Here is a 26,320-nt window from a genome sequence, read left to right on the forward strand (position 1 = left end):
TTCATAATTTGACGGTTGAAGCAGAGCACAATACTGAAGCATGTAGCTGAATATCTTTGCGAAAGCAGACTTTTTTTGAGGGGGGGGGATAAGGCCCTTGTATTTGATCTTATGTTGTTGTGCAAGTGTACAGAATAAAGTGGTGTGTCGCTGCCTCGATTAGGAAGGCTGGGAGGCGGGGTCCTTCCCACCTGTGTGCACCCGGTAAGAGGCGCGCACGTGATGTGAACCTCGGCCGTGCAACGCACCTTACCGACGCCGCTTCCCGCTCGCCCCGGCGACCACATCAAGCTTTCAGCGGTCCTCTCGAGACGAGGTGATGCGGCCGGACTGTGTCGGGATTACTGTATCCATTGGGCGACCTCTTGTGGCTACCGTACGGCAGCCGCAACTCCTCACAAATCCGTCCATGAGCGGCGGTGCTTCGTCGCGCGGTGAGGCCGGGGGAAGTTGCAGATGTCCGGCTTCGGATGGGACACTGGTGCGGCGCAGAGGCGGAGGACCGTAACCACGCATAGCCTCAATGAAACGCAATGTAACCTGCCTACACGTTGAGAGCATCTCAGGTCAATTGTCAATGTACGACAATACCACTTCCGACAAGCACTGTCAAAATAAAATGCAGCCGCGCAACCTGCAGCTTATATTCATAGTTTATCTCACTGGTGACTTCATTAGGTACACCTGCACAGTCCTGCAACGTCTGTTTTAAAAAATACTCTCAATTTTGAGTCTACAATGATAACAAAGACAGATTTTGAGCATTATATTTGTGCATAATGACTTTACATTCAATAGATGGTTTTGCCCGTGAATCTGTGCCGAAGTAAATGTACATTATGGGAAGCCATTGGAGCATTTATTCGATATTCTTGGTCCATGACAACTTTGGCGTATTAGTACGACAACCACGTCACTTACTAGTGAGGCAAAAGTGTGTACTGGTGGAATATATTTTTGCTACTAATCCAACTACATAACTGGTGAAATTTTATAATGTGCTATTATACGCAGTTGTCAACTACTGCACAGTTTTGTCTCATTAATACCAGGTAGTTGGACTACTAGTGAGGGATAAAGAGTATTCTAGTATATGGACTTTAAGCAGGATATTGGCATTTTAGCTTTTTGTTTTCCAATTTCAAGGATCAGAGCCATTTGGAGCATTTCTCGGATAGCAATAATATCCAGGTCGTACTAGTACGAAAAGTTGCACTAGTGGTGGAAAAAGAGCATTACTACTAAGACAGTCGTTCTACAAGTGCAGCTAATTTTGTTTACCATTAAGCACATAGAGCCTACTGGACTAGTACTACTACCATTATCAATTGATACCCCTTTTTTTCAATAGGCGCAAAATGTACCTTTTAATTTGGAGAGCAGGTGGCGTTATTTTACGAGAAAAACTCAAACTTTTGGCTATACTCTGCCAAAAAATAAATAATATTTTTTTTAAAAAGGAGGGGACGAGGGAGGAACAGTGGCCTCCAGATGTTTCATCGCCAAAAAAAAAGGAGGGGAAAAATGATCTATCATCCAAATATCAATCCAAAAATAACACTGACTCATTTTAGCAGCCATCCTGATTTAAACTGCAGATCCGTTTGGAGTCATTTGGCGAGGTTGACTTGAACAAGAGTACAACTTGTGGTTGAAACACGTCTAACGTGCATTGCGGATGCAAAACTAGACCAATTTGTATTCAACAAACCTCCTGAATTAACGTACTGTTGTCAATTTGCGACATGTCGACAGCTAGAGCTGACAATGGCTAATCGAAGCTATAGATGTTAATAGTGCTAAGATGGCTAAAAGCAAGTGTACTTGTGTGGTGTTTTTCAGCAAGGTAAGTACTTACTTCAGTTGTTCATTTCACGTCTTTCACAAGTGTGTGTGTGTGTGTGTGTGTATTTGATGGAACTTCTGAAAAGTGTTGTAGTTTGTTGCTTCGTGGCGCCAATGGCAGAATAGGACCACAACACAATCGCAGAGATAGTTGTAAATTTTTTTTCTTGTCACCAACTCTCTTTGGCTCCTGTCCAGTGGTTATTATTTGGCTATCCACTTAGACATTGTGGCCACCCACAATAATGACTCCGCAGACGAATAATTGCACCGGCGTAATTGCTTTCAATGAGGTAGACATTTTGATATTTTCCCCTTTGGACTCGAAAGCGTCAACTTTGGCTTGTGACGTCATTCGCATTCGGGTTTATTGCGTGGTTTTCATACACTCTCTAATTATTAGTCATATGGACTCAATTTTCTGAATACTTTACCGGCTAATTCCCACTTTTTTAATTCTAACGTTATTATTTATTTTTATTACTAGTAGTTATCGTATTTATTAATATAAGAACAATTTTACTCTGTATATATTGATACAGTGTTCCTTAATTTTACGTAAAATTTGGATAGACTAAAAAAATAAATTTTACACAATGTGTATTGCAACGTCCAGATATCTTTTAATGCCTGCATGTATTTTTTATTTATCTATATATTTGTGTAGTTACGTCACTACCGGGGTGCGTCTTATCGCTGCCATTCACTTCCTGCTTCTGCGCTCCGCTTCCCTGGTTTCGCCTGATCAGCTGCTCGACGAGAGACGGACACAATGTCACACCAGACGGGCATTCAAGGTACATTACGTCCCGTTTGTCTCTACTCGCTTTGCTTGGCCAATGCGTCATTCTTATATCGTTTATTTACCCGCCACTGAAAAGTAATGGACGTCGGCTGTCAAGCGTCAAATTCGCTAATCGCTCCCAGCTAGCTTGAGTTTAGCCTGATGTGTGATGAGAGGTTTGCACTTTTTCCGACAATATAAATGGACACTTAAGACGTGACTGGTTTATGTGTTTTCCACGACGAAATGTCTCGTTGTGGTTTTAATCCCACGGCGAAATCGTGTAATGACAGGTTGTCCATCCGAATGAACGGGTGACGCCTTTATTCAAATCTACCAGTGAGTGAGCTGACTGGCCTGTTTCACCAGCTAGTGCGTCCACATAAATGAGAAAAAAAATACATCTAAAACATGATACGGTTTGAACCATGACAAGTCATGAATATGCTTGTTTTGTCTACATACTCGAACATATCAAAACTAATTATTCTGATTAAATTAGCTAGGATTGATTATTTACTCCACTGCAGAGAGTATCAATCGTCTATTAATGCCATTTCTCTTGAGTGGTCCTAAAATTAGTTATTTCTAAACATTACATATCTTTGTTCATTTATCTATGCCAGCGATGTATAGTGACGGGCGGAACAATTAAATGCTCGTCCACTAGATGGCAAAAGTTACAATTAACCTGTATTTACATCTGTTCACATTCATAGAACAAAATAGCATTGTGTTCACCGAAACGTGCCCAGATTTCACATTGAGAGTAAGTTGACATAATTGCCATCATTATTTCAGTACTTTTAGTGAAACTCTTTGTTAGTGTGCCACGAGATTTTTCTGGTGCAAATGTGCCATTATTTAATAATGGTTGGAAAACACTACAGGGGATGCATTTATATGTACAAAAAAAAAATTATATATATATATATATCTACACACACACAGTAGATTCTGCTTTACACGATCAGAATTTTGGGACCGATCAGCGAGTTTAAAAAACAAAACAAAACGATCACCGATCACAAGATGGAGCAATGTGTCTATTTAAATGACTTGCTACTTTACTGTATATACTTGTGTACTGTATACTGAGTATCTTAATGAATTCATTCTCTACTCCAGTGATTCCCAACCAGTGTGCTGTGGCACATTAGTCTGCCATGAGAAATCTTCAGGGATGCTATGGGAAATTATCAACTTTTTCATAACTGCTCCAAAAATTATTCATTTACAAAAAATAATGTATCTTTGTTCCTCTATTTATGCCAGTGAGGCATAGTGACAGACAGAACAAATAAACGCTCTTCTATTAGATGGCAGGAAATACATACAGTAATTACTGTGTATCTACTTTTTGTGACATTTTTGTTTGTTGGTGTGCAGAGAGATTTTCCAATTATAAAATATGTGCCTTCACTCCATAAAGGTTGGAAATCACTGCTCTAGTCAGGTCATGTATTCTAATCAGTCAGGTAAAACCAACATTACAACATGACAGAAATAATGGGAGTTAATTTACTGTAGTTTAATTATTTTATTGTAATTAAATTACTTCACACACACTGAAACATTAGAGCATTATTCGACATAACACCTCCATGTTTACGCACAACTGTTAGTGCTAGCACGAGCTTGCTAGGCTACAGAACATTTTGTTGCCTGTTTGCGAGCCGTATCGTATTAAAAGTACGTGAACATACCTCAAGCAAGCCTTAAATGAACGTAATCTTCTGAGCAGCGGTGACCACCAGCGCACGTTTTCCCCCATTTTTATAATACACGCGTCAAGATCTAGTCGCCATGGTAACGAATGTATCTGGTCGCGTTTGAGTTGACAAGATAAAGCCCCGTGATCGTAAAGGACAGGATGTGGTGGTATCGGAATACAATATTTTTTTGCCGTAGTCTTACAAATTTGTCTTGTAGTCTGTTTCACGCATTACATGTTGTCTGTCTCAGACGTGTTGTCTGTCCTACACCGCCGACATGTTTTTTTTTTTTTTTTTTTTTTAATAGCTTTATTGGTTGTCAGATATTTACAGTACTACGTCAAAAGACACGCGACAAGGCTAAAAATAAACTAGCTTTTGAATTCATATATACTGTACACGATGGCGACGCGCAGTAAATGTCTTTTGCGGAGCCGATCTATAACTTATTTAATGAATTGGATGACTGAGGCACAGAGTCTACTAGAGTGGAGTGCACTGTTGGAGGAAATACGGTGCAATAAGATCTAAGAAAGTGAAGCCCCCAAAGTAAAATGCCCCAAACTTGGTACGATTTGGAGTTCAACTTACTTCATACTTGACATCAGCAAATTTGTGATGCCAACACTGAAGTGTACCATAGATGGCAGAGTAATATTTTGTTGAGAGCCTTAGAACAGGAATTGGTACTGACTGCAAACTTTTACAGCACTTCCCAGTTTGTTTTCTCAAGAAATTCTCCCCTCTTAACGTTAATATGGTTTGCATTTTCTAAATCAGAATTTAAAACTGTTCACAGGTGTCTTAATAAAATGTCTGACATGCTTTTGTCAAAATATCCCAAGAATCAAGAATTATAGGTCACTTTAAACACCCCATTTATTGTCGTGTTGAAAATAGCATGTTTGTAGGGGCCGGCTGTATACCATGCTCCATATACTCAGGACCTCTACTGGCAGAAACAGAGCGCAGAGTGCGTGGCACATATATAGCCACCTTGATGAAAATTTAATCAAGGAATCATGTTCCGCTTGTCAGCTTCTGTGTAACCAACAAAGCACAATGCAGCTCTGCTTACCTTTTGGCTTTGAAACAGGGGTGTCACACCCGTAGGGGATGCAGATCTTTCTGCATGATAGTGTAGTCCGACTTCCGCTTGAAAGTGGGTCTGGATCTTCATCCAGCAGAGCTGATCATGTCATGGGGTGAGATACTTGGTGTGTGCGTGGTTATTATGAAAGTACGCCCACTGTTGCGTAACGGAGCGGCAGCGCAGAACGGTTTGCTAACAGACGCATTTCAGAAACAGGCAGATAATAAAAGATTTACTTGGTTGTTTAGGTAGGCTTAACTATTTACACTGCACGCATGTCACGTAAATCTCTTTCCCAGCGGGCAACGATGTGAAGGACATTTTTGCCAGTGCCAAAAGCGGAGACGAGTACCGAGTCTTGAAAATCGTCATTGAGGATGGTAAGCGTCCTCAAGAGACATTTAGTAATAATTACAATTATCCATCCCATGTCGAGACTACATAGTTCACACATGACCGAAACTGTGGCGTTTGACACACGTGTGCTTCTCCAGAGCAGCTGACGTTGGCCACCACCAAGAAGGCGTCGAAGAAGTGGGACCAGGAATATGATGCCTTAGTACTGCCCCTGCTGGAGGACTGCGTACCCTGCTACATTCTCTACCGGCTGGACTCCAGAAACAACCAGGGCTACGAGTGGATCTTCCTTGCCTGGACTCCAGACCACTCTACTGTAAGGCTGCTATTACTTTTTTTTTTTTTTTTAAACATCTGGTGGGTGGGGTTCTCCTCTTTCTATTCCATCTGGGAAAGTGTTTTAGTGGTATTATTATTAGGTTCCAGTGAAACTCAAAGAACTGTTTCCAGTGCTGTCATTCTTAAGCAGAATAGACAAATGAATAAACATACATTGTTTCTGCAGACTGAGGAATGTTACGAGGACAAACCGATGGAAGCTCAGCTTGATGGCTGCAGGACGAGGCAGAGCTTAACATTCTTGCCCTTCTCGCTCAAAAAGCACAGGCTCAGACTTGTCTGGAACACGCAAAACCATTTCAAAGCGTATGAATGAGCAGTTCTGCTGTGTTTTCTTGGAGCTAAAGCAAAAAAATGGGACACAAAAACCCTACAAAAATAAAATACAAACCCGAATTCCAATGAAGTTGGGATGTGTCAAAGGGAAATAAAAAGAATAAAAACAATGATTTGCAAATCCTTTTCAACCTATATTCAGTTGAATACACTATAAAGGCATAAATATTTAAGATATTTAATGTTCAAACTGATAAGCTTTATTTTTTGCAAATATTCACTTATTTTTAATTTGATGTCTGCATGTTCCAAAAAAGTTGCGACAGGGGTACTTTTACCACTGTGTTTCATCACCTTTCCTTTTAACAACACTCGATAAGTGTTTGGGAACTGAGGACACTAATGCCGAGCTCAGACTACACGACTTGTCATTCACAATGGTTGCAATGTCAGATTACAAGACATGGTGTCATAAATTCGTTCTGTGTCTGGGGTTGGTTAGCGGGATGGGAGTCAATTTCACTATCAGTCACGGGAGCGGGAACTATGTCAGAAAAGTCACAGGGAAGGGAAAAGGTGTAACTACGATGGCAGGAGTGGAAACCATGACAGAAGGTGAAACCTTGACGCAGTTTTATTTTATTTTTAATCAAGTCGATATTTGAACGTTTCCTCCTCAGCATCGAGCTAAACTAGTACGGCATTTGTTAATATATTTAGGATTTGTTTCTTCTTCATTCCGGTAATTCAATGCATTTATGATGGTGACTAAAGGCTTCTTTATACTTGCGAGGACGGCGACCGCGCTGACGTCACTGCGGCTGTCCCTCACGTAGTTTGCCTTTATACTCTAGCGCAACCCAGGCGTGCAGTTTTGAAAATCTACTGCAGTTCACCTCCAAGTCTGGGGGTGTCGCTACGGCTGGTATTGGCTAGGACACCACAGGGTGGAGTTTCCTCTGCATTTCTTGGGGGCCATTTCCGGTAGCCGTTTTTACTTTCCTTTCAGTAACAACGAACAAAGCAACAACAATGGCGACCGTGGAACTGTGTCTGCTAGAACAAATGGACCTAGATGACCAGATGATACGTTTAATTATGCTGCAAAATTGATCAAGGCGGCGGCGGCGTAGATGGTATGCAGAACCAAGGGTCATCACAGCATGTGACTAAAACGGACCAATCACGAGAGATGATCTCCCCGGCGTTCGACACGCAGCAACCATTTTTTTTTGCCGTGCGCGCGTCAAGCTAGGCAGAAGGGCTGCGCGGGGCAATTCGTCGGTCACGTGTTGCAATGCGGGCGTTGTCGGCCTTGAGAGTATAAAGAGGCCTTAAGGCCGATGTACTGAATGTTTTATACGGAGGAAGAAAAACAGTAGGGTTGACTGGGAGAGGAAAAAAATGGTGGGGGCGGATTGGAGTGTGATTCTGTTAACTTTTGGCCTGGGATCAATCTCTGTAGGAGTGGAAAGGAGCGAGATTATTATTATTTTTTTTTCAAAATTGGGGTTTTTAAGGAGTTTTTTTAAATACTCTGGATTTGGCGCAATTTTTTTTAAAACACCCGGGATTGGGAGGGAGTGGGAGCAATCTCTGTGGGTAGCGGTACGAATCTAACTTGTATCGCAAGGCACCATTATACCTTGAAAAATGACCACTTATTTGTAATTTTTAACAGGTGAGAAACAAAATGCTATTTGCTGCTACCAGAGCCACACTGAAGAAAGAGTTTGGGGGAGGCCACATCAAGGATGAGATTTTTGCCACCACAAAAGTTGGTCACTACTCATCAGATACCAGCAGATGAAGTCAAAATCTCCTTTTGTGGGTTAGCTGTCATGGTAACTAATGCTTTTGTCTTGCAGGATGAGCTAAACCTTAGTGGATACAGGAAATATTTGATCTCGGAGTCAGCTCCGCTGCCCTTCACTGCTGCTGAGGAGGAGCTGAGACAGATTAAATTACACGAGGTACACACTCGGATCAGAGCCCGTTCTCCCACAGTCCTAAATGTTAGCTACACAGTCCAAATGAACAGGCGTGGCGTACTTGTACAATAGCCAACCGCAGATTCCCAACGCTATTCCCTCTAATCACATCGGCGGTGTTATGTGTCAAAAGTAGACGAGTGCTGCGTCCTTCCAGAACAGCACAAGGTCAGCAGGAGCGTGCTTGTCCGGCAGTAACTGCGCAGTGCAAAGACGCTGACTCATTAGAATGGCAGAGTAAGCAAAAGAGACAGAGAAAGAGAGGAGTGTTTTAGGCTAATGCAGGTCACACCCATATCGAAACCTCATTCTTCCCGCGTGAGAGCTGTGTACAAAGAATTGTGCACACTTTTTAGACTCTTCCCAATCTAATGACATCCAATACAAGAGGACTTTCTCTTTGACAATATGGAAGTGTTTGCAGACATCCAAGCCTAAGTAAAGGCAACAAAACACACAGGAAGCGAGGGGGTGTGTTTGCGCAGCTCGCTTGTGGGCGGTAACATTAAGAATTTATATTCTTGGCAACGTAAGCAGCTGGATGTACGACCTGCAGTCCTGTTTGATATGCGAGGTTCAGCAAGAATAAGGTTTCCGTGGCTTTTTAATTTAATTGGCTGCGCTATTGCTAAAATATTAACACACTTCCACTCAAGTTTTTTCAGCCTTTAGCGAGTGAGACGAAAAACTCATTAATGTCCCCATTTTGACTTTTGTAAGGATGGCAGTTATTTATTACAAAATACCATCAAATACTTTTGACACCTTGAAAGAACATTTTTGACTCTGAGACTTATTTTTTTGGGGAAAACATTTACATCATGTGAAATAAAATAGAATTATTAAAAAAAAAAAAAAAAAGATTTTTTATTTATCCATCCATCCATCCATTTTCTGTACGGCTTATCCTTTTATTTAAAAATTACTCTTATTTAATCATATTGTCAAATATAAATACAAAAGTCATAATTTTAAAAAGTAATTGTATGAGTGAAGAGTGAGAAACAATGCATAAGATATTAATAGCAAATTTTCATACTTTTATGACAAAGTAGTACTAATTTTATAATATAATTTATACAATTTGTGTGTTCTGTATCTTAAGCTCTCTTCTGTGCATCTACGGGGTGTTCAGGTTCAGACTGATATTAGCGTGGACACCAAGCACCAGACCCTCCAAGGCGTGGCCTTCCCCATTCACCAAGCTGCCGTCGCAGCACTGGAGCGCTTCAGGGACAAGGAAATCAACTACGTGCAACTGGTGAGTATTAAGAGCGGCCCGAAAGTGTGAGCGAGCAGGTGACCTCGCATCGGACAGTCCGTCAATCTGTGTTTTGTCACGTCCTCTTTGGAGACATTGTGTAAGGGCGGACACAATGGCTATTTCATTAGACCCAAAAGGCCTTTGTGTGGGTTGTTGTCATAGTGCCATATGATCTGATCAGTGCCCGGTACAAAACGATAATTGTGCTTGAGCGTTGTTCTGATTTACTATTTGTCCCAAGGCAAATATTTGAATTCAAAATCTCTTCCAGGGCCCAATTTTCACCATCAGCGCAGTCACATTCTTAACAATCATACAAGTGTTAAAATTTAAAACAGTTCCTGTGTGTCATAATAAAAGGTCTCTGAAATGAAGTCAAAATACACAAAGGATAAAAAAAATTGTAGCACACTTAGCATCCACGTGTCACACTGTTTTTGGGGGTGCGATTCTGTCTTCTGCAAATGCACAGAACTGCTTTTGTTTCTGTGGCAACCCAGGTAGGCGTGGTGCTAGGGCATGCGACAGAGTGGCTACGCAGCGTTGTCAAATTAGCGAGTCTACAAAAACACAAGTGTGAACTAAGGAGAGGGCCCCCCACATTGATACCATGTGATTCCCCCCAGTCATCACTTCATTACCAAGTCGCTCAATTACACTTGTCACTTAGTGTGCAGATACGTATATATGGCATACGTAGCAGAGACATGGCCACGCGCAAGTCCCACCGCATCAATAACTTCATCAAGCAATTGAATATTTTTTTGCTAATCAGCCGGTCACACTGTTATCTAATGCTCCTCTGTGCGTCCAACAAAACCGAATGCATCTCTACTGAGATTTTGGCTTTGACATGATAGTGTTTTAACATTTTTTTTATCCATCTGTGGCGTGAAAGTGGATCTTAACCCAGCCTAGCTACCAAGTCATAAGTGTAGAAACTGTTGTGGTGGGCAGTTATGTAAATTGGCCCACTGTTACATCACAATAATACAGAATGGCTCTTTTAAAGACATTTTCTGAAATAGATGGCTCACAAAATATTTATTGGGTTGTTTAATTTCACATTTGATGGGTGGGAAGGCACTCCAGGCACACAATTATTTACATACAAGCCATTAACGAGAAATTGCCATAACGTCCCCTTTAACACACAATTGTGACTTTCGAGGTGCTTTTTTTTTTTCTCTTTCCCCCATGTAAATTTGCGTTGATTTCTGAATAATGCAACCTCAACTTTAGAGGTTCTACTGTAGTTGGTCAGTTGTAGTCCAGCAGGTTTATTATACTGAAGCCTACTTTTCCACACTTTTCTTTTCCTTGGCCACCAGCGAGTGGAGGCTGAACAGGAGCTGATCTGCTTGTGCAGCACTGAGCCAACAGAGCTGAAAGACCTGCCGTTGAGGATCCCCAAAGATGCCCCGCGCTACCACTTCTTCCTCTACAAGCATTCTCACGAGGGCGACCGCTTGGAGTCCACGGGTGAGTCGACTCGTGTGTGTTTGTGCGCATTTTCTCTCCACCTGCAAGGCACTTTTCAACCAGGTGTAATCGTCATCGCTTTCTTTTCAAGTCTTTATTTATTCCATGCCGGGATACAAGTGCAGCATCCGAGAGAGGATGCTCTATTCCAGCTGCAAAAACCCTCTGGTTGACATGGTGGAGAACCAACTGAAGATAGAGATTGAGAAAAAGGTGAAGGAACTGTTTATTCTCACAATGTATTACTGTGTTATAATGCACCGCATCTTGCTGAGGGGTGTTTTAGAAATAAAGTGAAATTATATTAGAAAATTTGCTTTAATATCACAAAAAAAACAGAAGTATACAGGAATAATAGTTGTATTTTCACACAAATTATTCTTTTTTCAAAGAATGAGACGACGTCAGAATTCTATAATCTAATGGGCATCATTTTGAGAATAAAGTTGCCATTTCATAAGAAAAACATCATGAGAAAAAAGTTGTAGAATTAGGGGAAAGTTATAGTTTTAAGAGAATACAATTGTAATACAAACTTGAAATTGTAACATGAGGGAAGGCTGTCTTAAGTGAATAAAACTGTAATATTAGAAGAAAAAGTTAAATTAGAACAAAAATAACATTATGAGGGGGGAAAAAAAGGGTAACCATGTTAAGCATTAAACTGTTGAGGAACTTGTCAGTGTACTACAATGTATTATTCATAAACAATGGAATTAATGTTTTGTCATATGAAGAGCATTCCTGTGAGACCTCTTTTGTTGAGTTTGTTTGATCACCAACAAATCATATAATAATCATATGCTTGTTTTCTATTGGTCCTTTAGTTGGAAATCGACAACGGAGACGACCTGACCAGTGACTTCATGTACGACGAGGTGCATCCCAAGCAGCACGCACACAAGCAGGCCTTCGCCAAGCCCAAAGGCCCTCAAGGGAAGCGGGGCGGGCGTCGCATCACCCGACCCCCCGCCGACGGCCAGGAGGACGATTAAATTAGAACTCGGCACCTACACCATGTGCATGTTCCATAGTGGAACATTCCTGAGATTGGGGCGATAATATTTGCTTGTTTTAACACAAAAAGAATTGAGACGACCACCTCACATTCCCATCCACAGAGCCAGCTATGCACGCCGAGGACAACTGAGCAATGGCACATTTCAGCAGTTTCCATTTGTAGCTTGCCAAACGGAAGCCTATTAATCTCTGTGATTACTTTCCCAATGAATCAATGTTGAGCTCCTTCCCCAGATCTTAGTGTGACTAATGTGAACTTGCGCCAATTTGAAAACGACCCCCCTCCATTTTGTTTTCAGTTCACACACCCAATTTCCCAACTTGCATTCCTTAAATTCTATCACTTATTGTGTTTGTGCACAACCTATAGGTGCTCCGAAAGCAGAGATGTAATGATCCAACCCGTGTCTCCTGATTTATTTTAACAGTGCATTTTATATTGAATTTTTTTGTTTTGATATAACTGGTTTACATGGAGAGAAAAACAAAATCATCTGCTGAGAAACTTATTTTTCTATGCAAGTGCTGTAAATGTACATAATGTAGCCGTGTGTGTGTGTGTGTGTGTGTGTGTGTGCGTGCTGGTGATCACGTCGCTGAGGGGCTTCCACTAAAATGTCATCCATCAAAAATCACGTTCCATCGACCATGATCCCAGAGAGAGAGGGAGGGAGGGAGCCTTGCTACGGAATAGGAAAGGGAATATTTGCGTTGATCAAAATGTTGCCACAGCCATTCGTCTACTGATGACTTAACATTAGGCACACTACCAAGCTCACCTCATGTTCGAAGCTGGGGATGAAAATCCTGCAGTATTCAGTGTCATTAGAACAAGAGAAGAAAATCATGTTTGGTCTTACTTGTTTTCTTACAAATCTTTTTTCTTTTTAAGAGGAATAAAAATATTTAAATTGCACATCCTCTGTATGTATTTATTATAAGGCTTCGTATGGATTTTTACACTTAAGAAACAAAAATGATTTAGTTGCTGAAGTAAAAAAATAAGTAGTAACGATGCAGTTTCAGTGCCATAACTATCATAAAAGTGATCAAAGTCATCACTTTTGAAAGCATTTTAATTAGTGCATTTTGATCGAGGTGCTCTGAATTTCACCCCATGAGCAAAGGTTAGAGAGTATTTCTATTTACAAATGACTCAAGCTTAAAAGGTTTGTGGACCTCAAATATAAATCATGGATCAGCACTAGAAGCGAGTAACCAGTGGTGCACTGACCTGTAGTAGCTCAAGCTTATATATCCTAAATGAATAAGGTTTGCGTGATATAACGTGACACGCATTTAAAAACACATGACATTGTATATATACTGTACATGTTCATAATGTGTATATAGTCACCTTCAGTCCTATGCACAAGACTCCAGTGAAATGTTTTTGATCACTCCATTGAGCTTAGACAGCACCTGTTGACACAAACGCCACTGTTAGTAGGGAAATGATGTGACTTAGGCATCGTCCAGGCCAACATGCTTACTTAAGCACTAGGATTCTCTCACTTTTTGGGTCCAGAGCCCCATTACATGGGAGGATTTTGTCCAAGATACCCTCATCGCCCTAATGGCAGTTAAATACAACTACTACATATGTATGTATACCCCAAAATACATTAGGAATTTTAAAGTTGCCTATTTTTGAGAGAGAAAGAAAGTTATAACAATAAATTCATGCTTTTAGAGAAAAAAATATAGTACTCCAATTGTTACTACTGTTTTATGCAGCATAGGTCAAAATGAGCCTGTGACCTGGTTTAAGTTTGACATTATGCAGTTTGTCGATTGAATGCAAAAGACAAATGCATAAGGCTCCCAAATTGAGCAGATCAGATGTCTGTGTATTTGTGACGTGAATAGTTCACTCATTATTGAATGCAAAAGACGATAAACGCATAAGGCTTCCAAATCGAGCTGATCAGATTTCTATGTATTTGTGACGTAACTATTTAACTCATTATTTAAATACCTGCCCACTTGGTAAGTTGCGACATGCTCACTCTACAAAAATTGCTGAGTGACAACATGGCTGTATCTTTGCGCAAAACTTAAACTTTGCGTCACTTGCCAAACTCAGAGGAGATAAGGATTGAATGGCTTCAATTTATTTTTGGGAGAAATTCCTAAGTATTTCAGAACCATAATTGTGCTGTGTTGCAGCCCATTTTGCGGAAGATGGCTTGGTAAACAAAAGCTTTCACACACTCCGAGGAGGAAGTGCATTTCCGGGTTTGGTGCGAGTGAGCCGGCTGGCTGTGCAACTGTCACAAGCAGCATATAAAAAGCATACGTCATGTTTTACAATGATAACTATATTTATAATGTTGAATGTAACGGTAGTCACTGTCACCAAAGTGTTTGCAACAGATGAATGCCGGCCAAGGGGAAATCAGAGCCAAGCTGTTTTTCATAGTTAAACTGGGGAAGATGACCAATCTAATCAGAGCAAATTGTATTTGCATCGCATATTAATGATAAATACAGCCATCTCAACTGTCAGTCATTTAAGACCAACGTAAATAGTTTGCAAAATAACTTTCTGGGCATTTTCAACCCAAACCAATCCAAACCCCCCAAAAGGACAAAGATTATAAAAAAATATTTTTTTAATTTGATGGAATGGAACATTAAAGAAAAACTTTATTCAAGCAATTATGTCAAATTTATGTGGTTTCACAATCATATCAGGGCTTCTAATTGGCCCAAAGCTAAAGTAGGGAGGAGAATTTTAGTTTCCTGCGAATTTTGTCACAGGCAGTCGCCATGTGTTCCACTGGTACAGATAGGTCGAAAAGGTTCCAGAGAGGAATTTACACGCTATGATTACTGATTTGATTTAAATATTTGATTTACAGATATACAGTGTATTGCAGTGCAATATAAAAATGTTTACCGTACGATATGACATGTACAGTGGGTACGGAAAGTATTCAGACCCCCTTAAATGTTTCACTCTTTGTTATAGTGCAGCAATTTGCTAAAATCATTAAATTTGTTTCTACATTAATGTATACACAGCACCCCATATTGACAGAAAAAAATTTCTTGTTGAAATGTTTGCAGATTTATTAAAAAAGAAAAACTGAAATATCACACAGCCATAAGTATTCAGACCCTTTGCTCAGCATTTAGTAGAAGCACCCTTTTGAGCTAATGCAGCCATGAGTCTTTTTGGGAATGATGCAACAAGTTTTTCACACCTGGATTTGGGGATCCTCTGCCATCCTCTCCAGTTCTGTCAGGTTGGATGGTGAAAATTGGTGGACAGCTATTTTCAGGTCTTTCCAGAGGTGTTCAATTGGGTTTAAGTCAGGGCTCTGGCTGGGCCATTCAAGAACAGTCACGGAGTTGTTCTGAAGCTACTCCTTCATCACTTTAGCTGTGTGCTTAGGGTCATTATCTTGTTGGAAGGTGAACCTTCGGCCCAGTCTGAGGTCCTGAGCACTCTGGAGAAGGTTTTCATCCAGAATATCCCAGTACTTGGCCGCATTCATCTTTCCTTCGATTGCAACCAGTCGTCCTGTCCCTGCTGCTGAAAAACATCCCCACAGCATGATGCTGCCACCACCTTGCTTCACTGTTGGGACTGCATTGGACAGGTGATGAGTGACGTGTGGTTTTCTCCACATATACCGCTTAGAATTAAGGCCAAAAAGTTCCATCTTGGTTTCATCAGACCACAGAATCTTATTTATCACCATCTTGGAGTCCTTCAGGTGCAAACTCCATGTGGGCTTTCATGTGTCTTGCACTGAGGAGAGGCTTCCATCGGGCCACTCTGCCATAAAGCCCCGACTGGTGGAGGGCTGCAGTGATGGTTGACTTTCTACAACTTTCTCCTATCTCCCGACTACATCTCCGGAGCTCAGCCACAGTGATCTTTGGGTTCTTCTTTACCTCTCTCAACAAGGCTCTTCTCCCCTGATTGCTCAGTTTGGCCGGATGGCCAGCTCTAGGAAGAGTTCTCGTCGTCCCAAAACGTCTTCCATTTAAGGATTATGGAGGCCACTGTGCTCTTCGGAACCTTAAGTGCAGCAGAATCTTTTTTTGTAACCTTGGCCAGATCTGTGCCTTGTCCACAATTCTGTCTCTGAGCTCTTCAGGCAGTTCCTTTGACCTCATGATTCTCATTTGCTCTGACATGCAATTGTGAGCCGTAAGATCTTATATAGACAGGGGTGTGGCTTTCCTAATCAAGTCCAATCAGTATAATCAAACACAGGTTAAGGTGTAGAACCATCTCAAGGATGATCAGAAGAAATGGACAGCACCCATTTATTATTTAAGTTCATATTAACATATTGTATAATATAATATAATAGGAGTGCCCCCCCACCACCACCATTACTCCAAATATGAGTCTGTGGCCGGAAGTCAATAATTAATAACTTATAGATTATATATAAATATTAAAAATATTTGTGTCTTTTGGAGTCTTTCTGGTTATGTGTGTTTGTTTTGGCAGAGATACAAGTGTTCCTGACAAAATATCTAGAATGTTCCTGAAGAGGTTGGCATCTCAGTTGGTTCATTATTTTTTATTGCCACGCTGGTCCCCATATGTATTGCAGTATTCACTTTTGTAATTGATACAACATAATTTATTGCAAATCATTTTGTGAACCCTCAATCTACAGCTCACGGATCCCTGGGGGTCCAGGGACCCCGGTTTGAGCACCACTTTAGCATACCTGCGTGATAAGCGGCCGTCTGTTCTTCCTCTCGTGGAGACAGCTGCCAGCCAAAGAGTACACGCCATCCACCTGGCTCATGTCCCAGTCGCTCATGCTCTTGTCTACAAAGGCCTCCAGAGTGAGGTCCTCATCTTCGTCATCGATGTCATGCCTCATGTCCATCTGCCACAGTGAGAAAGTGTCATGTTTTGAGTAAATCAGTTAAAACTGTGATAAGAGCTACAATTGTTATTACCAAAAGCTGCGGCTCACGGTTTTCATCTGCTGGAGAGAGTCCGGACAATATTTCTAACAGCACCTGTCGACGCCAAAGACAATCAAGTTCATGGGGAGCATAATATGGAAAAAGGAAAATGTGCTTACTTCTGAATTAATGTATGTGTATTAAGTCAAAGTGTGAGTTAGTTATATCATCAGAATAACAACATACAGTGGGAGAATTAATTATTTGATACCCTGCTGAATTTTCAGTCTTCAATTTTTATGGTTATTTACTGATTATGGTAATTGACAGGCAAAATTGCATAAACAATCGTCTCCCCACCCATGAAGACACATGTACAGGACTGTCTTAAGTTTTTTCAGTGGACATCTAAATGTCTTGGGGGGGGGGGGGGAAGTGCTGTGCCGTGGGCAGATGAACCCAGAGTTGTGCTATTTGGCATCAAATCGACCCGCCGTCTTGGAGGATGAAATAATGCCATTATGACCCAAAGAACATGAATGATGTGCAATTAGCACATGACGAGCTCTAGAACAGAACCCTGAGGGACTCCTACCCACAAGTCACAAGAACACCTGATCATTATTTGCGGTATAGTCGGTCAAACTTTGAGAGACCACTGTGTGTGGGTGTCAGTCTACAGCCTACCACTCCAAAGCTGAAGACATCTGATTTCGGTGTGATCTCCCCCCTCAGCGCCTCGGGTGCCATGTATGCGCAGGTACCGACGATCCTTTCTGTTATCATGGTTGTTGCCGTCCGTTTGGCTGAGGCTCTTGTCAGGCCAAAGTCTGAGATTTTGGCCACAAAATTTTCATCTAACAGGATATTTGCACTGTGGGGAAAAAAACTGAGTTTGTAGATGCTTAGTGTCATTGGTGAGTAGTGACTCATACATTTTGAACTCACATTTAAAGACAGTTTGACATTTTGGGTGTGATATGCTCACTTGAGCGAGAGGAGTCCCCCTCCCCCTCCCCCATCACCAACACCACCACTCCAAATGAGTCTATGGCCAGAAGTCAAATGACTGAAACCAACTAGCTAGCTCACTCGTCAACATCTTACAGTCTTACAATGTGACAACCAGTACAATGCGAGTTGAAAGATAATATAATAACTTGCAAAGCAGCATTAGGAAATCCTGCATGGCTTAATATTATCTTGACACTACACCATACGTTCCCACCTCCATAAACACTATTTTTAGTTATATTAATATGCAGTGCAGAACTTCTTTTTTCACTTGTATGACATTTACGAACGATAAGCAGTACGGAAAAGGGATGGATATTGTTTGTTGCATGTTAATAAAGGCATATGATCTCAACAGTTTGAAATTGGAACACATAGGAGGCCCTTGGTTTAGTTTTCTATTATGGCAACGTAATGAAAATTTTTACTTTTCGGCATAGTCTATCACTAACCTAGGCTAACACAGTAATCAAGTCATACTTACAGTAACTATTTGTATGAAAAAAACTTCTAATCCATAAATATAAAACAATCCAAATGAAAATCAGTAAGTATGTTGATAAGTGTCCCCAGAACGAATCAGGTTTTACCTTTAATTTCATAGTACTTGTAAAAGTACAAAACACTGAATGGTGTAAAAAAAAAAAAAATAATAAATAAAAAAATACTAAGATAGGTTGTTATAACAACATAATAATATCCCTTTTATGAATTAACAGGTACCCTGACTTGTCACTTTATATACCTTTTTATATCTCTGTGGACATGATGGTTGCTGTGCAAATACTCCACACCTCTTGCTGTGCCGCCAGCTATCAAGCACCTCTGTACCCAGGACAGTGGAGGACTTCCTTCCTAAAAGAACAAAAAAAAGCACACAGAAATGTCAAAGTGCAAGACCACAGAATCTGCGCAGTAGATGGCACTCACAAAGCAAGCCAGTCTGTCCAGCAAGGATCCATTCGCCATGAAGGCATAAACCAAACATGGGTACTGTCCATCACATGAGTAGCCCACCATGTCCACCAGGTTCTCATGTTTCAACCTGTCAAAACGTTTTGTTAGTATGGATTGCTTTTTCTAGGGCTAGACATTTGTTTACAAACTTACACTGTCAACGTTTGGACCTCCTGGTTAAACTGAATTTGCAGCTCATCAGAAAAGACGTCATCAATCTGCACAAATCCTATTTATCACTACCACTTGACAAGATGTGCACCAACAGTGATTGGTAGCAAAGGGACTTTTTTACTCACCGGGTTGAGTTTTTTAACTGCCACGGGTTTGTCCCGCAGGAAACCTTTGAAGACGGTCCCAAAGCCTCCTTCTCCGAGCTGGCAGCCGCCGTCGGACATGGGGCGTTCGTCAAAGTTTCCGGTAATTTCCATCAGCTCATTGTATGAGAAACTGGTGAAACCTGAAACACAGTGGCAAAAAGAAATGTGTTAATCCATTGATACTTTGAGGATCATGGTATTACTTTCACTCATCCATCCATTTTCTCTAGTGCTTGTCTATATTAGGGTCACGGGTGAGTAAGAGCCTATTTCGGGTGCAACGCAGGGTAGGGTGCACACTAGACTCAGAACTGTGAGGTCGGCACCAAACACAATCACCATTCTGTTTTACTGCCCTCTGCTGCATCCTTCCTGCAGTTAGACAGGGCTGTTCACCACAATATATTAAAAATACTATATAACATTAATAAAATGAGGAAATGTTGTGATATGATAGAGGTGGGCCTGTCGCCATTGCTTCCACTCCTCTGGGGTGAGGCTGGTGCGGCCCAGTTGAGTTTGAGACACCAGACAGAAAAACTGCAGCGATGGCGTAGTTGGTGATGAAGGAGGGTCCACAAGGGCAGGCTCGATGATGGCAACCCATCATTCCATGCCTCTTCTTCCGTCTCCGAACCTGGATGCGTAGATCCACTCTAGAAGCCAACTCGATCATCCCGTCCAGTGTGGCCAGAAGAGGATGCGGCACCAGTTTATCCATGATGTATTCAGCCAGGCCGTGGAGGAAAGCGTCACAGAGTGCTGAAGAATTCCGCTTTTGCTTTGATGAGCCTTGGTGCGGTAGTCAATGGCAAAGTTTGCCACCGTCTGGTTCCCCTGCCACATGTTCATTAAATCCCAAGCATTATCGGTACCAAAAGCCCCTATGCCAAAAGCTCTGCAGAGGTCCTCGGAAAACAATTGGAAGGACCAGGCGGGCCCGTCCCATTAGCTGGTTGATGGTGAAGGCTACCTTGGCTTCCTCTGAGGCAGGTTGGGAGTGGTTGTAGGTGGAATATCAAAGAGTAAGTAGTTTGTCAGAAAGGGACCATAAGTCTCGGGACCCCACCTGGGGCTTGGCTTGGGTGCAGTAGCCAGTGGTGCTGCAGAAGTGGCTGGAACACCTGGCTGAGCTAGAGCGACCGTTTCGCTGTTGCATCTTGGTGGCTAATCCCTGTGGCCATCAGCTGATTGTCTTGTTTCGACAGTGGTGGCCATCATCGTTTTGTGCTGCTGGAGGACAGCCCCAATCCTCTCAAAGCGCTTTTGCGGTGAGATAGTTTGTCCTGGGTCCATGACTGGTCAGATTGTACAGACGCAGGGTGATTGTGGTACAGGACCAAAGTGGAGCACACTGAACCATCGGAATAGTTGGAAATGACTAATATTGTAGCACTGATGAGTTGCACAAGGAAATGAAGGCTCTTTTGGCTTCCAGAAGAATTAGTTTTATAGATTAGTTAGTAGAAACATGCGAGCAAATCCGTCAAATCCTCTGATTTGACCCAACGTGCCAGTTTAAATGTCGCTCTGCTCTTTCATCAAATATGTTCTTTTAATCTTTCATGATAAATGATAATTGTTACTGGAAAAGTCTCTTTAGGTGAGCGAAAGGCACATAAATGAAGTAAATTTTCAACCTTGTGCGTGGTCTGGTTCACCATTCTTCAGCTGGATTGGAGTCTGACGCTCATCGGCAACAGGCGCTAACGTCATCTCTGTCTGAACCATCTTCAAAGTCGGCAAAGTTGGATGTGTGCTGTTGGGTTCTGCTGCAGGAGACACACATGGTGTCTCTATAGAGAATACCTCTTCTAGTGAAGAAAAAGATACAAAATGTCCTTAAAAATTTAATTAACGGTAAAAATAAACCAAGATTGTTCTGAATATGCTTAATATGTATATATAGCAATACTGTATACTTTATTAGTAGCATGCAGAGAAGAATACAACTTCCTGAAGAAATTTGTACGACATATACAGTGGGAGAAAAAAGTATGTGAACCTTTTGGAAGTTCTTAAAGTGAATGCTTGGATTTAATAACTAATTGCCTCTCCTTTGGCAGCAATAACCTCAACCAAACGTTTCCTGTAGATGCAGATGTGGATAACGATCAGGATAAATTTTGGACCAGTCCTCTATATAAAACAGTTGCATTGAGCAACATTCCTGGGACGCTTAGAGAGAATAGCTCTCTTGAGATCGTGCAACAGCATCTCAATCGGGTTGAGGTCAGGACTTTGACTGGGCCACTCCAGAACACGTATTTTCATCTTCTGAAGTCATTCTGTTGCTGATGTGCTTCTGTGTTTTGGATCATTTTCCTGTTGCAACACCCATTCTCTTTTGAGCTTGAACTTTTGGATGGATGGCCTCAAGTTATTCTGCAAAACATTTTGATAAACTTGCGAATTAATTTTTCCATTGATGATAGCCAGCTGTGTGAGCCCTGAGCTAGCAAAGGACACCCATCGCATGATACTCCCTCCAGCATGCTTCACAGTTGGTATAAGGTTTTGATGTTGGTGTGCTGTGCCATTTTCCTCCACACCTGGTGTTGTCTTCCTCCCAAACAATTAAACGTTGGTTTCATCTGTCCACAGAATATTTTGTCAGTAGTTATGTGGAACATCCAAGTTTTGTTTAGCAAACTCCAAACATGCAGCAATGTTTTTAGACAGCAACAGTTTACTTGGTGTTCTCCCATGAACCCCATTCTTATTTGATGTTTTACGTAAGGTAGATTTGTCAACAGAGGTGTTGGCATTCATCAGTGCTTTCTGTAAGTCTTCAGCTGACACTCTAGGGTTCTTTTTTTACCTCATTGAGCATTCTGCACTGTGCTTTTGCAGTTATCTTTACAGGATGGTCACTCCTTGGAAGAGAAGTAACAGTGCTGAACTTCTTCCATTTACAATTTGTCTAACCATGGACTGATGAACATCAATAATTTTATAGATACAGTACTTTTGGAATCTTTTCCAGCTTTATACAAGTCAACAATTCTTAACTGTAGGTCTTTTGAGATTTTTTTTTTAGCGAGGTATGGTACACATCTGGCAAATGCTTCTTGACAATTCGAAACTGGTGTGTGTTTTCTAGTTGCCAGAGCAGCTTTAAGCCACACCTCCAATCTTGTCTTATTGATTGGATTCCAGGTTGGGACACACCTGACTCTGATTAGCTCTTGGAAAATTCATAGCCAAGAGGTTCACTTACTTTTTCCTCCCTGTCCTGTAATTGTTTACATGTGACTTTCAATCAAAATATGAAAACATATCAATTGTTTGTGTGGTATTAGTTTAAGCAGTCACTGTTTTTTTTGTGTGATTTAGATGAAGATCAGACCACATTTTATGTCCAATTTATGCAGAAATGTAAGAAATTCCAAAGGGTTCTCATACTTTTTCCTCCCACTGAATGTATACAGAATTTTTGTGTTACCCTTCTATGGGTTTCCAACCTTCATCTGAAGTTGGTTTTGACATGCACACCACTGTAATTTATTAAAACCATCATGGTCACGGATGACCACTGTCCAATTGTTTGTTATGCTGTACATGTTTATGTATGTAATGTAAATCTCAACAAAAACAGATTCCAATCATAAGATGGTATATTTTAAAGGAGTAAGATACAGTGCAACGGGCTCCATGCTATTGCTACAGCCAGGTGTAATTTATTTATCATCACCCAAAAACAGATGACCCCTCCTACCAGGTAACAGCACGCTGGCGGCTGCCAGTAACTTTCGACTCTTGAGAATGTCTACCAATTCTCCCACTGTGGCATTGAATATGCCCCAGTCATGCAGCAGCTCCACCGTGGGGCTCTTACCCTGAGCAACAAGGCCCTCAAATCGCCTGCAAACACACATTAAACAGAACACATTAATTATTGCAATGGGCTTCAAGTACCTGCACAAAAAAATGCTTAAAAGCATCCATCCATCTATTTCCAACACCGCTTATCCTGGTTAGGGTCGCGTGGCGCTGGAGCCTATCCCAACTGACTTCGGGTGAAAGGCGGACTACACCCTGAACTGGTCGCCAGTCAGTCGCAGGGCACATATAGACATGAACAACCATTCACACTCACGTTCACAGCGTCACTGAGTGGAAACTGAACCTACGCTGCCCGCACCGAAGTCAGGCAAGTGTTCCACTATACCATCAGTGATTGCTTAAAAACATCGAGGAGAAAATAGGCAATGTTTTTTTTTTATGAACATTGCAGATTGAAGCTCAGATGGATTACATTTTCCTCTTAACTGTTCTTATTAGATTGAATAAGCAGGTACCACCGATACCAGTATTGGTATAGGTGCCGAAACGGTACATCTGTACTTGTACTTGTAAAAATGCTGCGAGCAGCGCTACTACACAACTGATACCGCATCACCAGCCTGACATATTGTATACCTTCCAGGTAGGCTCCATGTCAGCCATGTGGAGATACTTTAAGGTAAACACAGATGACAACACTTTTAACCAACTGTAAATTATGCTTAGCAAAATGGATGATAAACTCCTCTCGGGCGGCAAAGGTGGCCACCCTATCAAGTTGCGATGGCAGGCTGTCCTGCAAGCACAGAATTTCTTGAGCCCCGTCGCCTGCTGTAGCGCCACACCTGTCAAAAAGTCGCAGATGAGGAGGCGGGACCGGTGCGCCCGGCTGCCTGCCCAGGCCATCGTCTACCCCCTAAACTGGAGGGCCTCTGATTGAGCATATCTATATACAATGGAACCGCAATTCAATGGACCTGGAACCAATGGACTTAGGATTTAACTGACAGAAAAAAAGTGTCCCGTTGGAACTCCAAATCCCCTTATGTAGCGAACAAAGTCCGTTAGTTCGAGAATTGGCCCCTGTTAGTTACTGTCGGGCGACACGGCGGGCGACTGGTTAAAACATCTGCATCACAGTTCTGAAGACCTGGATTCAAATCCGGCCTCGCCTGTGTGGAGTTTGCATGTTCTCCCCATGCCTGCGTGGGTTTTCTCCGGGTACTCCGGTTTCCTCCCACATCCCAAAAACATGCATTATAGGTTAATTGGAAAATCTAAATTGCCCGTAGGTGTGAACGTGAATGCGAATGGTTGTTTGTTTATACTGTATGTGCCCTGGGATTGGCTGGGGTCCAGTTCAGGGTGTACCCTGCGTCTTGCCCAGAGTCAGATGGGTTAGGCTCCAGCTCAACCATGATCCTAGTGAGGATAAAGCGATATGGAAAACTGATGGATGGATAGTTACTGCCGCAATCAACAGACAGACAGAGGGACTTGTATTTCCACTTGTGCCGCTGTTGTTTACTTGGGTGCTCTCCATGTACAGTGGGCCCCTGCTATTCGCGGGCGAAAGGGACCAGGCAGGACCGCGAATAGCGAAAATCTGTGGACAATTGACACCCATTGCAAATGCAGTAAATCAAATGGTTTTTTTGTTTTTTGGGGGGGAAACCCCCAAAATTATTGAATAAGTGCGAATAAGCATGGATATACCACCAAAAACTGCTTTAAAAAAAGAAACAAAAGGAAAAACTGGAATGAAATTGGGGGGGGGTTTATAAAAATCCGCAAATAGGTGAATCCGCGGTTGCCGAACCGCGATTATGCGGCGGTCCACTGTAAAGGCTTCTCTATGGCAGTGATTCCCAACCAGTGTGCCGTGGCACATTAGTGTGCCTTGAGCAATCTTCAGGTGTGCCGTGGGAAATTATAAAATTTTACTTAAGTGCTCAAAAAATTATTCATTTAAAATAAATAATGTATCTTTGTTCCTCTCTTTATGCCAGTGAGCCATAGTGACAGACAGAACAAATAAATGCTCTTCTATTAGATGGATGGAAGTACATACAGTAATTACTGTGTATCTACTTTTTGTGACATTTGTGTTTGTTGGTGTGTCGTGAGATTTTCCAATTGTAAAATATGTGCCTTCGCTCCATAAATGTTGGAAATCACTGCTCTATGGAATCCAATTGTAACGGACCTAGATGGAGGCATATATATTTTAAATATAAGACAGACAGACAGACAGATAGATAGAGAGAGAGAAATAATTACATACTTGACATGACGCTGAGTGTACCTCAACTCGCCGTCGGACTTCCGGATGGAAATAATGACGTCCTTCCACCTGGCCTGGGCGTCTAAAAAGTCGGCCACCTGACAAAGTACACTGTAGCGGAGTTTACGTATGTAAGTCATGCGAGTCACCGAGTCGTTCATTGCGTCACACAATACGAGCTTCGTGAGTGTTTATGCCTCCCTAAGACGACATGTTTTACAAGCGTGGCGGACATTCGTGTGTGTTTTCCAATATTGAGCAACTTCCTCAAACAAGTGAGTTGCCTCCTCCTTGTTTCGCCAACGCGGAAATAAGCCGACGCGGCTATGTAAAAGACTCATTCTGCTCTTTTTAGTGTCTCCAGAATTAGATTAGTTGAACAATATGAATACTACTGTAATGTGTTGTGGTTGTTTTCGATGAAAGTATCTGTTGGGTTTTCAGACTGGCGCTGCCAGCCGAGCCCAGCGGAAAAGAAAAGAGGCGTATGTCTGTGTTGGACAGTCACAGCGCCACGGTGACATCTAGTGGACACCATTGGGATAACACCTGAAATATATATCCATCCATCCAGTTTGAATGGAAATCATGTCAATGTAGATAATGTATGTAATGAGTATTTTGGAAGAATGCCAAATGTGGGTGATGGTGGCGTTGCCAATCAAACTCGGTCACCCGAGTTAATATGGAAAGTTGGAAACTAAGCATGAAAATGAACAGATTGCCAAAAAAGCATAGAAGATGAAAAACCATGAAAAAAACCCATGAAACAATGTAATAAGGACGTGCAAAACATTCCTTTAATCCCCATTTTTAGTGTCCCTCGTATTAAGTTTTAACGTTGTAGTGGATGACACCGTACTCAATAAAAAAGCTCATTTGAAAGGCATTAGTGAGTCTTTAAAC

At 41.7% G+C, this 26,320-nt stretch overlaps 3 protein-coding genes across 15 annotated transcripts in view; 1 reads left to right on the plus strand and 2 right to left on the minus strand.

The window, feature by feature from the left end:
- The window catches only part of tmem117 (transmembrane protein 117), a 44,132-nt gene extending 41,923 nt beyond the window's left edge, over positions 1 to 2,209 (minus strand). The window contains exon 1 of one of the 2 annotated variants that reach the window (XM_061773719.1): positions 1,859 to 2,209. Coding sequence is in view for 1 of the 2 variants with exons in the window: in XM_061773718.1 (XP_061629702.1) it covers positions 249 to 287 (39 nt within the window). In the remaining variant the exon portion in view is untranslated. Of the gene's footprint in view, positions 1 to 248; positions 366 to 1,858 lie in introns of those variants that run through there. The other variant, XM_061773718.1, reaches the window with a different exon arrangement.
- Positions 204 to 13,082, plus strand: LOC133478110 (twinfilin-1-like). 8 transcript variants are annotated; one of them, XM_061773730.1, is made up of 10 exons: positions 204 to 316; positions 2,513 to 2,642; positions 5,737 to 5,817; positions 5,932 to 6,110; positions 8,091 to 8,186; positions 8,278 to 8,382; positions 9,506 to 9,661; positions 10,996 to 11,146; positions 11,238 to 11,359; positions 11,974 to 13,082. In XM_061773730.1, the coding sequence occupies exons 2-10, from the start codon at positions 2,618 to 2,620 to the stop codon at positions 12,139 to 12,141; spliced, it is 1,083 nt and encodes a 360-aa protein (XP_061629714.1). In that variant the 5' UTR covers positions 204 to 316; positions 2,513 to 2,617; the 3' UTR covers positions 12,142 to 13,082. The 8 variants fall into 8 exon arrangements, with proteins under 8 accessions (XP_061629714.1, XP_061629711.1, XP_061629710.1 ...); XM_061773729.1 differs by lacking the exon at positions 204 to 316 and adding an exon at positions 1,641 to 1,846; XM_061773731.1 differs by lacking the exon at positions 204 to 316 and adding an exon at positions 1,651 to 1,846 and having other exon boundaries at positions 9,536 to 9,661.
- irak4 (interleukin-1 receptor-associated kinase 4) lies at positions 12,701 to 25,900 on the minus strand. 5 transcript variants are annotated; one of them, XM_061773721.1, is made up of 13 exons: positions 25,415 to 25,896; positions 23,063 to 23,208; positions 20,985 to 21,158; positions 19,324 to 19,484; positions 19,178 to 19,242; positions 18,998 to 19,112; positions 18,813 to 18,922; positions 17,741 to 17,927; positions 17,105 to 17,167; positions 16,867 to 17,031; positions 13,524 to 13,588; positions 12,946 to 12,973; positions 12,701 to 12,849 (listed from the first exon to the last, which is right to left on the minus strand). In XM_061773721.1, exons 1-11 carry the CDS (start codon positions 25,573 to 25,575, stop codon positions 13,532 to 13,534), a joined length of 1,404 nt encoding a protein of 467 aa, XP_061629705.1. In that variant the 5' UTR covers positions 25,576 to 25,896; the 3' UTR covers positions 12,701 to 12,849; positions 12,946 to 12,973; positions 13,524 to 13,531. The 5 variants fall into 5 exon arrangements, with proteins under 5 accessions (XP_061629705.1, XP_061629707.1, XP_061629706.1 ...); XM_061773723.1 differs by having other exon boundaries at positions 12,701 to 12,973; positions 25,436 to 25,898; XM_061773722.1 differs by lacking the exon at positions 12,946 to 12,973.
- Positions 25,901 to 26,320: the final 420 nt, after the last annotated feature.

This window comes from Phyllopteryx taeniolatus, chromosome 5, assembly GCF_024500385.1.
Source record: "Phyllopteryx taeniolatus isolate TA_2022b chromosome 5, UOR_Ptae_1.2, whole genome shotgun sequence".
Taxonomy (NCBI): domain Eukaryota; kingdom Metazoa; phylum Chordata; class Actinopteri; order Syngnathiformes; family Syngnathidae; genus Phyllopteryx; species Phyllopteryx taeniolatus.

Excerpts from the sequence above, each read along its gene's own strand:
- LOC133478110 (XM_061773726.1), top strand. The coding sequence starts at position 1,788 with ATGTTAATAGTGCTAAGATGGCTAAAAGCAAGTGTACTTGTGTGGTGT. Across the intron at positions 1,847-2,512 it reads GTGTGGTGTTTTTCAGCAAG|TTACGTCACTACCGGGGTGC; the intron begins GTAAGTACTTAC and ends ATATTTGTGTAG. Across the intron at positions 8,383-9,505 it reads GACAGATTAAATTACACGAG|CTCTCTTCTGTGCATCTACG; the intron begins GTACACACTCGG and ends CTGTATCTTAAG.
- irak4 (XM_061773722.1), bottom strand. The coding sequence starts at position 25,575 with ATGAACGACTCGGTGACTCGCATGACTTACATACGTAAACTCCGCTAC. Across the intron at positions 19,113-19,177 it reads GAGGTCCAAACGTTGACAGT|GTTGAAACATGAGAACCTGG; the intron begins GTAAGTTTGTAA and ends ACGTTTTGACAG. Across the intron at positions 17,032-17,104 it reads ACCGTGAGCCGCAGCTTTTG|ATGGACATGAGGCATGACAT; the intron begins GTAATAACAATT and ends TCACTGTGGCAG.